This window comes from Mus caroli, unplaced genomic scaffold (assembly GCF_978045245.1).
Source record: "Mus caroli unplaced genomic scaffold, Mus_caroli_1 scaffold_16, whole genome shotgun sequence".
NCBI lineage: Eukaryota > Metazoa > Chordata > Mammalia > Rodentia > Muridae > Mus > Mus caroli.
In genome coordinates this window covers 66,448,866-66,461,312 of record NW_028227271.1, presented here as the reverse complement: position 1 = coordinate 66,461,312, position 12,447 = coordinate 66,448,866, and the positions used below count along the sequence as shown (strand labels likewise).

Genomic DNA, 12,447 nt, shown 5'->3' with positions numbered 1-12,447 from the left:
GAACTATACTTCCCCTGTCGTGCCAAAGCTTTGAAATAGTATGCAACAACTAGAGCCAGATCGATGTCCTTGTATTTGGTTGTGAGCCTAGCCTTTACTGGCTGAGCCGTCTCTCCAGCTCTTGATTTCATTATAAACAGTGCTAAGATTTCTTACATAGTTGAAGCCACTGAATTCCTTTTTTTTCTTTTTTCTTTTTTTTTTTTTTGTTTTTTGTTTTTTTCAAGACAGGGTTTCTCTGTATAGCCCTGGCTGCCCTGGAACTCACTTTGTAGACCAGGCTGGCCTCGAACTCAGAAATCCTCTTGCCTCTGCCTCCCGAGTGCTGGGATTAAAGGCATGTGCCACCATGCCCGGCCTGAATTCCTTTTCTATTTTTAAGTTTTTGCCTTTGAGCACTATAGACCACCAGAATATTAACCAATATTATTTTTAAATTCCAACAGTCACTCACAACTACGGTTGCTTTCTTTCCTTTTTAACTGTTGTACCCTAACAAATGCCACGGCACATGTATGGAGGCCAGACGACAACCCATAGAGTTGGTTCTCTCCTCCCACCATGTGGCCCCTACCCTAGGGCTCAAACTCAGGGAATCAGGCTTGGCAGCAAGATCTATCTCACCTGTCCTGGAGTATGGCTTCTTTTTTTTTTTTTTTTTGGTTTTTGAGACAGGGTTTCTCTGTATAGCCCTGGCTGTCCTGGAACTCACTTTGTAGACCAGGCTGGCCTCGAACTCAGAAATCCACCTGCCTCTGCCTCCCAGTGCTGGGATTAAAGGCGTGCGCCACCACGCCCGGCTGGAGTATGGCTTCTTAATGGTGTTTGAAAAAGGTTATTTCTAAAATGTTACGACTGTCAAAATCTCTTTGTTCAAATCTGTTAATCTTCTTTTACAGTAAGTTAAATGGTAAAAGTGCCGATCAAAAAGCTGGAGAACTCCCCACTTGTTCACCCCCTTCTGTTTCTGAAACTCATTCAGTCTTCAGACGGATCACATATGCACAATGAGATATGGATGTAGCCTAAGTAACTTCTATAAACTTCCTCTGACCTAGTAGTACAGTCACTTATAAAGCTGGCAATCTTCTGACTGTACTTGGCATGCATCACCAATTATTTACAGCTTGCCATTTCCACAAAGCTATAAATATATTCATTGAAAAGCAGGGAAGAATCCTAACCCGCAAGTGGGGAGTTCGTTTTTGCTGTTGTTGTTTTGGTTTTTTGGTTTTTGATTGTTTTCAAGACATGGTTTCTCTGTGTAGCCCTGGCTGTCCCGGAACTCAGAAATCGGCCTGCCTCTGCCTCCCAAATGCTGGGATTAAAGGTGTGCGCCACCACGCCCGGCGGGGAGTTCATAATGAAGCTACAACTCCAAGATTTTAATTAAGTAAAGCCCTATTTTTAAACAAGAAAACAAAACAAAAAACAACAAAAACAAAACCCTACTGAAATTAAAATAAGCACAGTGACATAGCTGGTTACATGTCTCAAGCTCTTTACCTCACTGGCATCATAGCATGGTTGTGAATCAGTCTTAAAACAGCCTGCCAGAGAGTTCTGTTCTCTCATTAAGTAACTATCAATTAATACAATTAGTCAATTAGAGACTCCAACTCCCTCACTGGATTTTTATGGTAACACTTAAAATCTTAAAACCTGTCACCCTCCAAATAACTAACAATTGAGGTATCCAAGAACATGTTGTAGTAAAAAACAAATTGTCCAATTGTTAATTCAAGCAGTTTGGTCAAGAATAAATCATAATCTAAAATAATGTCAAATGTATAGAGACATAGAATCATAATTACCATTGCCGTGGCAAACAAGAGAAATCATTATGCTGCTTAGACTCTGTCGAGTACTTACTTGTATGAGTACCTTTGTTGGCATTTTGGATACAATCTAGATTTGGCAATTTTTCATTTGATAAAAATGCTTGTGCAATGGCTGTATAGAAACTTCTTGCTACACCACTGCCCTCTCCTGGTTCATCCTTAAAGGTGACTTTGACTCTGTGCACAGCCATCGGTGTGGTAGCACATCTTCGGCCAAAATGATTGTTAAGCTGTCTCATGGTCTGCTGAATGAGAAGATCCCGATCCCGATCGACCTATTACAACACACCAAGTAGTTAACCAGGGCTAGAAACCACGGGGTTTTCTGTTAAGCCTAAAACAGAATCTCACCTTTGTAGCACACTGTAAGAAATTTGAGGTCTCAGAGGCTTTTATACTCCAAAGCAAAGAAAAATGTCCTACATTCAAACAGACTAACAGAATTTAACTCAGTTTGCACACCCTCCCTCCTTCCACATTTTGGTATGTAATTTTGGCAAGCCTAAAATTTATTCTATAGCCCAGAAGGGTCTCGAACTAATGAACCTCCCATACCACTGCTACCGGAACACACAGAACTCTCCAGGGACAGAAAGTTTAAGTGTGAAAAATTGCATCCTCAAGAAAATACCTGCCAATTCCATCACACACAGAGACACTCAATCCCTGAATGCACATCGCCTAAACACTGATAAACAACTTCTAACATGTGAGGGCTTAGCAAAGTGGCTCAGCAGCTAGCTGCAGGCAAGAACGATGAAGCACTCTAACAACGTGGTCTACAGACAAGGAAACTACAAATTAATCATAAGCCTTAAGCTATTATCAATATCATTTTAAACCAGATGTGATAGATCATGCTTTTATAATCTCAAATCTTGTTAAATTGAATCAAGAAAATTGCCAGAAGTTTAAAGCCAGCCTGAGCTACATAGTTGAGTTCTAAACCAGCCTAGGTAATAGAGTGAGTCCTGTCTCAAAACAAAAAAAGAAAAAGTTTTATTCATGGTAGTAATGTTGTAATTCTAAGATTGTTGTAAGATGCGGAATAAAAGCACCAATGGTAAAAAAAAATAAAAACAAAATAAAAAACAAAAAAAAAGCACCAATGGTGAGAAGCTGTGTATCCCCTAGAAGAAAGGAATTTTCTTTCCATTTGAATTTAATGTCTCAGTATAAATTCACAGTAATTTCTTAAAAGGCCTAGAAACAACGATCAACTTAGTAGAATATCTAACCTCAAGCCAGAGCCCATTTTTAACCTTATAATACAATTTCTTAAAGAAATAGTTTAAGACCTGTGGCAAGAAATGCACATGACATACATTGGAAAGTAACAAGGAAGGCTATTATGGATAATATTGAGGCAATAAAAAGGACAAAAGGCCAACAAGACAAATTAATCATCAATAAGAATATTCTGAGTGGAATTCAGTACATCAGAAGTTTTGCAGTTCCTGTTTATGTAATGAAGTGTGTGTGTGTGTGTGTGTGCATGTACACATGATCATGTGTCTGTACATACATGTGTGCAGGTTGTTTGCTCATGCAAACGTGTGAAGGATCAGAGGTTGACATTGGGTATCTTCCTTTATCATATTCTACCATATTTTTGTGAGATGGGGCTCTCTCACTATTTCAGCAAGACTGGCTAGCCAAGGAGCACCGAGAATCCTGTCTGTATCTCCCCACCACGCCACTGCACTTGGCGTCTTAACTGGGTGCTGAGATCTGAACTCAAGTCCTTAAGCACATCACCAACTGAATCACTTCCAACCAAAAACTCTCTTAAAAAAAAAAAAATTACTGCTCTAAATTTTGTAATTATTATTTCTTTAAAATTTTAATTATAAACATGTATCTATCCCTAAGCAATATTTATTATTATTCTGAATGTTTAAGTGTGGCATGACATACTAGAGATAGAGAAAATCTAAATACCTTTACCTCTAGTGATAAATCTCTTGATTGCTGGTTTCTCAGTTTTTCCATCTCTCTACGGAACTTTGATTCTTTTACCTCAAAACCACCCAATTCAGTTAAGATCTTTAAAAACAAAAACAAAACAAGAAAAAAGAAGCAAAACAATTATTCACTAAAACTTGTTCTTAGCATGCAGAATATAATTAAAGTGTACAAAGTACACACCGATCCAGGCTCTGCGCCAACATCTTCCATGAATACTCTGCCAAACAGTTCTAAAGACAGGCGCCAGCGTCCCAGCAACATGTCATGAGAAATAACCATCCCCATGAAACTGCACTGAGGCCTGGGAAAAATTGAAATAAAGAGAAGAAAGCAATTAATCAACTCCCTAAAATCAAACTTTTGGTCAATAATAGTACCTTTCCTGGTCTTTTTTTTTTTTTAATATTTTTTATTATTTTCCTCATTTACATTTCCAATGCTATCCCAAAAGTCCCCCATACCCTCCCCCCACCCACTCCCCTCCCCACCCACTCCCACGTTTTGGCCCTGGCTTTCTCCTGTACTGGGGCATATAAAGTTTGCAAGTTCAATGGGCCTCTCTTTCCAGTGATGGCCGACTAGGCCATCTTTTGATACATATGCAGCTAGAGTCAAGAGCTCCAGGGTACTAGTTAGTTCATAATGTTGTTCCACCTATAGGCCTTTCCTGGTCTTTTAATATTTTGCTCTCTTAAGTATTTCAAACCAGCCAGGCACAGTTGCACATGCCTTTAATCCCAGCACTCGGGAGGCAGAGACAGGCAGTTTTCTGAGTTCAAGGCCAGCCTGGTCTACAAAGTGAGTTCCAGGACAGCCAGGGCTACACAGAGAAACCCTGTCTCGAAAAGAAAGGAAAAAAAAAAAAAAAAGGCATTTCAACCCATGTCTTATTTAATGAAAGAAGCTTGCTATGCTGAGCGCTCCTGTGTGTATGACTGACGGTGCCATCCACATCCACAGCATCAGGAGGCCTTGGAGCTTCAACTCCCACTGTATTCACTTCCTCTCCTCAGAGGTCAATGTCTCTTGGATCCCCTCTAGAATTTGTTATCTACATCAGTGGTACTGAATTAAAGTGTAACATAAATGAAATTTATTAATGGCCTCACAACAACAATATTTCCTAGTAATTTTTATCAATCAGTACTATTTCTCCACTGCACAGACTTGAATCACATTTTTCTATCTTCTGTTCCCCCACTGATACAGTCCAATTTCCTTTGACATCATTTCCTTTCTATGCCTAAAGCTAATTTGCTAACCCAGCACCATTCTTCCTCACCAGGTGGAACCACTTCAGATTTTAACTGGTATTTCTACCTCTAATTCTTTTCTCCAATCTGTGTCTATATGTTTTGGCCAGCTCCTCACATATGTCTAAGTCTAGGCTATTTTAGTATAGAAATTACCCCATGACCTTTATGGTCGGTAAACATTACTTATTCATTTACTAGTTAACATCTTCTAAGCATACCTTATTTCATTTACAAGTAAGCAAAAACATATTGTCTTACACTTCTAGCCAAAAACTAGAAATACACAAGAGCCAACATCTGGTGAATAAGCAACAGTATATACCTATAACTTCTTATTTAAAAATAAAAACCTACTATGGCCAAGATACCATTTGTGAACCCTAATTAAGTAAGCCACAAATCCTGAAAATCCCATTCTTTCCAGTATTTACAGGTTAGCTGAACTGCTGATAACGTCTAAATTGATAGTTTTAAATCAGTATTAAACATTAAAAAAAACAGCACCTTAAAATTCATAAAAGAAAAAGATCAATTTTTTAAATGTTAAAGTCCAGAAAACTCATTAATATTTAACTACCTGATACTAAATTAGGAATCACAGAAGAGTACAATAAATTATAATATCAATATACAAATTTACAAACTGTGAAATCTCTAAATAAAAATGATCATAAAAGTATAATAAGAGCACCAAGAGGGCTGGAGAGATAGCTCAGTGGTTAAGAGCACTGACTGCTCTTCCAGAGGTCCTGAGTTCAAATCAGCAACCACATGGTGGCTCACAACCATCCGTAAGATCTGACACCCTCTTCTGGTGTGTCTGAAGACAGCTACAGTGTACTTACATATAATAAATAGAGCAGAGCAGAGCAAAGAGCAGGGGGAGCAGAGCAGAACAGACAGCAGGGGGGTCAGATCACATTTGAAAAAGAAAAGGAAACAGCCCAAAGAGTATTGCTCCATGTAGGAGTACCTGAAAGATGTAAGGGGGGGGCCTTCGCTTTCCGTGAGTCCTATCTCTGCTAGTAAACTGCTTTTCAACTGGGCAGCAACATCAGGAGCAGATGGACCTGGCTTTGAACTGTCAGCTTCTTCGGCCAGCAGGCTCTGTTCTTCCCCTTCTTTCTTCTGCCGGTTTTGCATGTTCATTACATTTTTTAGATTGGCAGCATAAGACATTTTAGTTGGAAGAACCTATACAGTATTAGGTTTAAATGAAAAGTCATATATTACGGGGAGAAAAAGATTGATTTTGAACTTCACAGCGATCCACAGGAGCCCCAGGTGGTTAAGAGTGCTCCCTTCCCAGAGCTTTCTTTCCCCATCTAAGTGCAATCTGCGCTTGGGGACCCGAAGACCATACTCCAGTGTGAGCGCCATAAGCGCCTCAGAAACTCTCAAAGCAACTATTTATATAATACTATCTCTGGTGCTTCAGGTCCTACATATTCTCAATAATTTTAATACAAGATTCTCCTTAACCAATTAATTACAAATATCTATTCACCTGTATTTCTCTTATGCAGCCTTTAAATGCAATACTGTTTTTCCCCCCCAGAAAAATAACATGACTTTCCAAAATCTAAATCTGTCATGTAATTAGCTATGATAACTGAAATTCCCACTTGAAACTCATAATCTCGTCAAGCTTTATTTCTTATTGTTTTCTTGGTTATAAAGCACGAGGCAGTACCCAAGAGACAGAATTATTTAGGTGTGTGTCATTGTTAACGCTACCTCTTTTAATTAATTTTATTCTTCATTCAAGTAACAGCACATCAAGGGAAAAAACTTGAAGCTAAAATTACAAATGTCTGTATAGAAGTATTCTTATTTAGAAACCTAAATTTTCAGCAGCATGTACTAGTGACCCTCTGATGTGTGAAATGAGTTGACACTAAAAACCAGGAAAAGTAACAGCTCCAGTCTAGTCAAAGAAAGGGGCTTCTGACACTTCAACTACTGGGGAAATACATATGCTGCACTTAATACATCTCCTCACATCTGGATGCAAGGAAAACTGCTAATTAAGAAATCTATTATAAACTCTGACTATCTTACCTCGAGACAATTTCTGTCCATTGTAACCTCTACTATGCATTTCCCACTTCCGGCAGATGAGGAATAAAGACCCTGACTTGGGCGACCAAAAAGATCTTCCTTTCTAGCATTTGGCTGGAATTTTAATAAGACACGTTATAGTTAGATTGAACATTTCCAAGATCAGCTGTGAAAGAACATTAGATCTGTTTAGTTCACCTGCAACAAATGTGGCTGATCAGCCAAGGGTATGGCTTCAGCCAAAGGCACTTCAAATGGATTTGGAGGTATACATCCAAGGAATGTCATAGAGTCTGAACGTCGGAAAAATGGATGGTTTTGGCCAGTTTCTGCAGGAAGAGAGTCGTCATCCTTATCATTCAAAGTAGCACCTAAACATTAAAAAAAAAGTAATTAGAAAGGGTAGAAATGTTAACCTCTTCAATCTAAAATGTTTGGAATCTCTTATTAAATACTAATATACTAGAAAGCAAGTTAAGGGCTGGAGAGGAAATTCTGTGATAGAGCTCTTGCATAGCATGTACAAAACCCTGGGCCTGGGTTTGACCCCTGCAGTGCATACATACACACACACACACACACAAGCACTCATGCACACAAACACGCATACATGAATGCATGAGTTGGTAATCCAAACTTTTGGCATTTTGTAGGGTTTGTTTTGGAAACAGGGTCTCACTGTGTGACGTGCTTGGCTGTCCTAGAACTCTCCATGAAGACCAGGGTGACCTGCCTCTGCGTACCTCAATGCTGCGATTACAGGCCTGGGACACCACACCTAGCTTTTGGTGGTTTGGGGTTTTTTTTTTTTTAAAGTGACAATCCAAAATAATTGAATGCATTATTTCATTATTTATCGTATAATAATGAAAATGAAAGAATAAATGCTGTAACCAATACTGGTCCATTCAATTTGAATAGTTTTCTTACATCCTCTCTTTAGATATAGAGAATGAAGTCATAGATAGAATGAAGCCAAAAACAGCAGTTTCCTCAGAATATTTCAGGACTCAACCGGATAGCACCAAAAGGAAACGACCACAAGCTGAAGGCTGACTATCTGCTTCCCATACTGAATGAACAAGGAGCTGTCTGAATCATCTATTTATCCAGCCAACAGTAACAGATACACTAGCACACCAGCAACAGCTCTCCTTAATGGAACAAAACTTTGGCAGGCAGTGCTTACTAAGTTGTAGAAAGTAAATTTTGGCTGGATTTTCAAAAAAGGAAAAAAGCCAAACCCACCATCACAAACAACATCATCATCATCAATAACAACAAAAGCCCAAACTAGTGGTCTTTTCCCTAAACTAATAAAAGTATTTGCTGGGAATAATGAACAGGAAGCTGGACTATTTAATCCCATCTTAAATCTTTAACTGTCAATTAAAATAATGAAAAACTACAGGTTGTCTCTACAACAGCGGCTCTCAACCCTCCTAATGCTATAACCCTTTAATATAGTTCCTTATGTTGCCATGATACCCAACCATGAAATTATTTCCATTGCTTCATCAAAACTGTAATTCTGCTACTGCTATGAACCATAAAGTAAATTATCTGTGTTTTCTGATGGCCTTGGGAGGCCCCGTGACGGGGTCATTTAACGAGGTCCCACTCCACAGAATCAGAGCTGCTGCCCTTACAAGACTCTCTCATTTTACGGCATTAAAATTTTTCTCTTAGTTTGCATGTTCAAGCATAATTTACATTTTCTTAACTAAATCTATTTTGCATCAATATTAACAAAGGCTTTCATAAGACTTAAAATAATGGTAAATGTAAACAAGAAATCAAAAACGTGAAGTAAAAGAAAAATGTATGGATATTGGAAAATTCAGAGCATTAATTCAGTCTTAATTATGAAATGTATAATGCAAAGATGTATAAGAAAAGTGACAGAAAAGGTAAGAGATTCAACACAGAGAAGAAAAAAGAAATTCCCACCCCAACAGAAAATAATGTAGTTAAAAAGCCTGGAGGAAATACTGAGGCAGCCATTTCTTAAAGAAGAGTGGGAGACGCTCTGGGCACTAACTTTGACTGGTGTCATCATCATTTTCATGTTCTGAATCTTCATTATCAATACCCAGTTCCAGAAGTTCTCGTGTCCTTAAAAAGAACAATGAGTGAGTCATTTAAATTAACATTTATGTGGTATGAAAAGAACACAAGTGAGAGGAACACTGGAGATGTCACTGGGTATCTAACGTGTGTGTGTGTGTGCTTGTGGAAGTGTGTCACAGCTTGTACATGGAAGCCAGAGGACAATCTGCAGGAACTGAATTTAATTGAACTCAGGTGGTTAGGCAAGCGCCATCAGACATCTCACTCTGGAACCAAACACTGCTGTATAGTTTCAGAAAAGGGGAAATAGTAAAGTGGTCTGCTTAATGCATTACAATAACAAAAAGCACTTAACAGAACCTCCCCATCTGAAAAGAAATACTGAGTGCCCACACAACCCCCCCCCCCCCCAATACAAGACTTAAACACAAATGTCTCAACTAATAGGTTTAATTAGATTTTGGTTTCTCCTTTTAAGTGAGCAGTTGCTAGAGGATAAACCCACTTTCAACATGAACTATCTTTGTTCTCTTTTGCAGTGCTCATCTCCTTATCCAAACTGTGACCATTTACTCAGATACTACACAGGAGTTCTCAAACAAAACCCCAAAATATGGACATACCTTTTGCGTTCCAGTTGAGGAGTGTCTAATGTTGTCTGCTGATTCATTGCTTTAATCCAGTATATAAGGGCTTGGAAAACATATGCCACATGTTTCAATGAGCACACATCCAATACTGGAAGAACATCAGAATGCTCATCATTATGAGATCTCATTAAAGACAGAGCGTAATTGAGAAAGTCTCCTCGAGCAGACATCATTCCCTGGCGGGCGCTCAGCAATGTAGCACGTCTAGAGGAGCAAAAACAAATGAAAATATTTATAAAAACCACAAATATGAAATTTCATAAATATGTAAAATTTAGAATTGAGGACTGGACTGGAGTGACCTTAACTGATGCTCATCAGTTAAGAGCACTTGATACTCTTGCAGAGGACCCAGGTCAGTTCCCGACACATAACGAGGTGGCAGTCAACCCATTCCCATGGGGATCAGACACCCTTTATGGCCTCCTTGGATACTGCGTGTACAAAGCACTCAAACATGAAAATAAGTAAGTCTTAAAAAGAGAAAACAGAACATTTATAACACTGATTATGACTTATAGACCTACATTCAGGGTGTCTACTACCAGTCTTAATAGGTCTGAATCTGCACTTCTAACAAGTTGTCAGTTAAGGCCAATGATAGAGTTCTAGGAACCATTCTGAGAACCACTTCCTATGCTGCCTAGTAGTATTCTGTGTCAGCCTGATACACGCTAGACTCATCTAAGAAGGAACCATCAAAATGGCTCCATTAGATTGCCTTTGATTAAGTCTGTGGGGCAGGCATTTTCCTCCTTATGACTGATGTGGGAGATCTAGCACACTGCACATAGGTGCTGTAAGAAAGCAGGCTGAGCAAGTCCTATTGTAAGGAGCTTCCTCTATCAGTTCCTGCCTCCTGGTTCCGAGTCTGAGTTCCTACCCTAACTCCCCTGGATGACTGACTACAAGCTGTAAGGGCTTGGAAAATAAGCCCTTTCCGCCCTAAGTTACAGCGATAGAAAAGGGATCTAAGATAATACATCAAAATCCCATCAAATGACAGGCATGATGACTCATCCCATTGCTTTGGAAATGGGAGGCTAAAAGATGAGAGTGCAGCAGACCTGGGCTATGTACCAAATTTGATGCCAGGTTACTACACGGCAAAATAGCTTAAAATTATAGACGGATGGATGGATGGATGGATGAAAGGAAGGAAGTTACCAAAACTCATAAGCAGCAAAGAAAAGTGTTAAGAGTTCTGAACTAATTAAAAAGAGGGAAGACCAATGGGTGAATACTGCATTCCTCCTTAAAATAGGGAACAAAATACCCATGAAAGGAGTTACAGAGACAAAGTTTGGAGCTAAGACAAAGGATGGACTATCCAGAGACTACCCCACCCAGGGATCCATCCCATAATCAGCCACCAAGTCCAGACACTACTGCATATGCCAGAAAGATTTTGCTGAAGGGACCCTGTTATAGCTGTCTCGTATGAGGCTATGCCAGTGCCTGACAAATACAGAAGTGGATGCTCACAGTCATCTATAAGATGGAACACAGGGCCCCCAATGGAGGAGCTAGAGAAAGCACCCAAGGAGCTGAAGGGGTCTGCAACCCTATAGGTGGAACAATAATATGAACTAACCAGTACTCCCAGAGCTCGTATCTCTAGCTGCATATGTAGCAGAAGATGGCCTAGTCGGCTATCATTGGGAAAAGAGGCCCATTGGTCTTGCAAACTTTATATGCCCCAGTACAGGGGAAACACCAGCACCATGAATTGGGAGTGGGTGGGTAGGGGAGCAGGGCGGGGGGGGGGGGGGCGGTATAGGGAACTTTTGGGATAGCATTTAAAATGTATATAAAGAAAATATCTATTAATTAATTAAAAAAAAAAGAGTTCTGGACTTTTACCAAAATTAGAAATGTTTGTACTTCTCAAAGGACATCAACAAGTAAACGATGAGGGCGGGTGAAGAGGCAGGTCAGAGGTGAAGAGCATGAGCTGCTCTGCCACAGGAGCCAAGTTCCAGTCCTAGACCCCAAGTAAGGCAGCATACAACTGCCATCAGCTCCAGCACCAAAGGATCCAATGCTCTCTCTTTTTGTTTCTACAAGTGACATTCATTCATGCATATACACAGTTTTTAAAAAAGTAAAAAGAAAAAAAAGATAGCTTAAGAAAAATGAGGGATAATAAGAATCTTTTTAAAAAATTGATAAGAAATTCTGCTAGGATAATATTATTGTATACCGTGTAAAGATTATCTTTGTATTATTCAAATGAGAGAGGCTGGATCTTGGTATTGTTAAGCATTGCCTGCCTTAGCTTTGTTAACAATGTTCTCTGTCACCTTCTGATTGGTTTAAATAAAAAGCCTATGGCTTTTTCTATTTCTAACTAAGCCATGTTAGTTAGAACTTAGATTAGTATCAACAGGATAACTGAGGTACTGGGAATCAATGCCTAGCTTTAAGACCAAAACCTTATAAATAAATATAGTCTCCATGTCATTATTTGGAAACTATGGCAGGCATGGAAAGGCACATGGTTATCCAAAATATATTAAAGAATTTATATAACAAAATAAAAACTTTAAAAAAGAAAGCAAATTTACAGTTGCATGAAGAAGCTAATGGTGATAAAATGTT

At 39.1% G+C, this 12,447-nt stretch overlaps 1 protein-coding gene across 3 annotated transcripts in view; it reads right to left on the bottom strand.

Moving 5' to 3' along the window:
• Positions 1–12,447, bottom strand: part of Ubr5 (ubiquitin protein ligase E3 component n-recognin 5) — a 114,981-nt gene that overhangs the window by 14,488 nt on the left and 88,046 nt on the right. For all 3 annotated transcript variants that reach the window (XM_085831909.1, XM_085831908.1, XM_085831910.1), the window contains exons 41-48: positions 9,820–10,050; positions 9,168–9,241; positions 7,325–7,497; positions 7,127–7,240; positions 6,039–6,259; positions 3,990–4,110; positions 3,789–3,887; positions 1,873–2,116 (exon numbers count right to left, since the gene is read on the bottom strand). In XM_085831909.1, the coding sequence (XP_085688035.1) occupies positions 1,873–2,116; positions 3,789–3,887; positions 3,990–4,110; positions 6,039–6,259; positions 7,127–7,240; positions 7,325–7,497; positions 9,168–9,241; positions 9,820–10,050 (1,277 nt within the window). The remainder of the gene's footprint in view (positions 1–1,872; positions 2,117–3,788; positions 3,888–3,989; positions 4,111–6,038; positions 6,260–7,126; positions 7,241–7,324; positions 7,498–9,167; positions 9,242–9,819; positions 10,051–12,447) is intronic.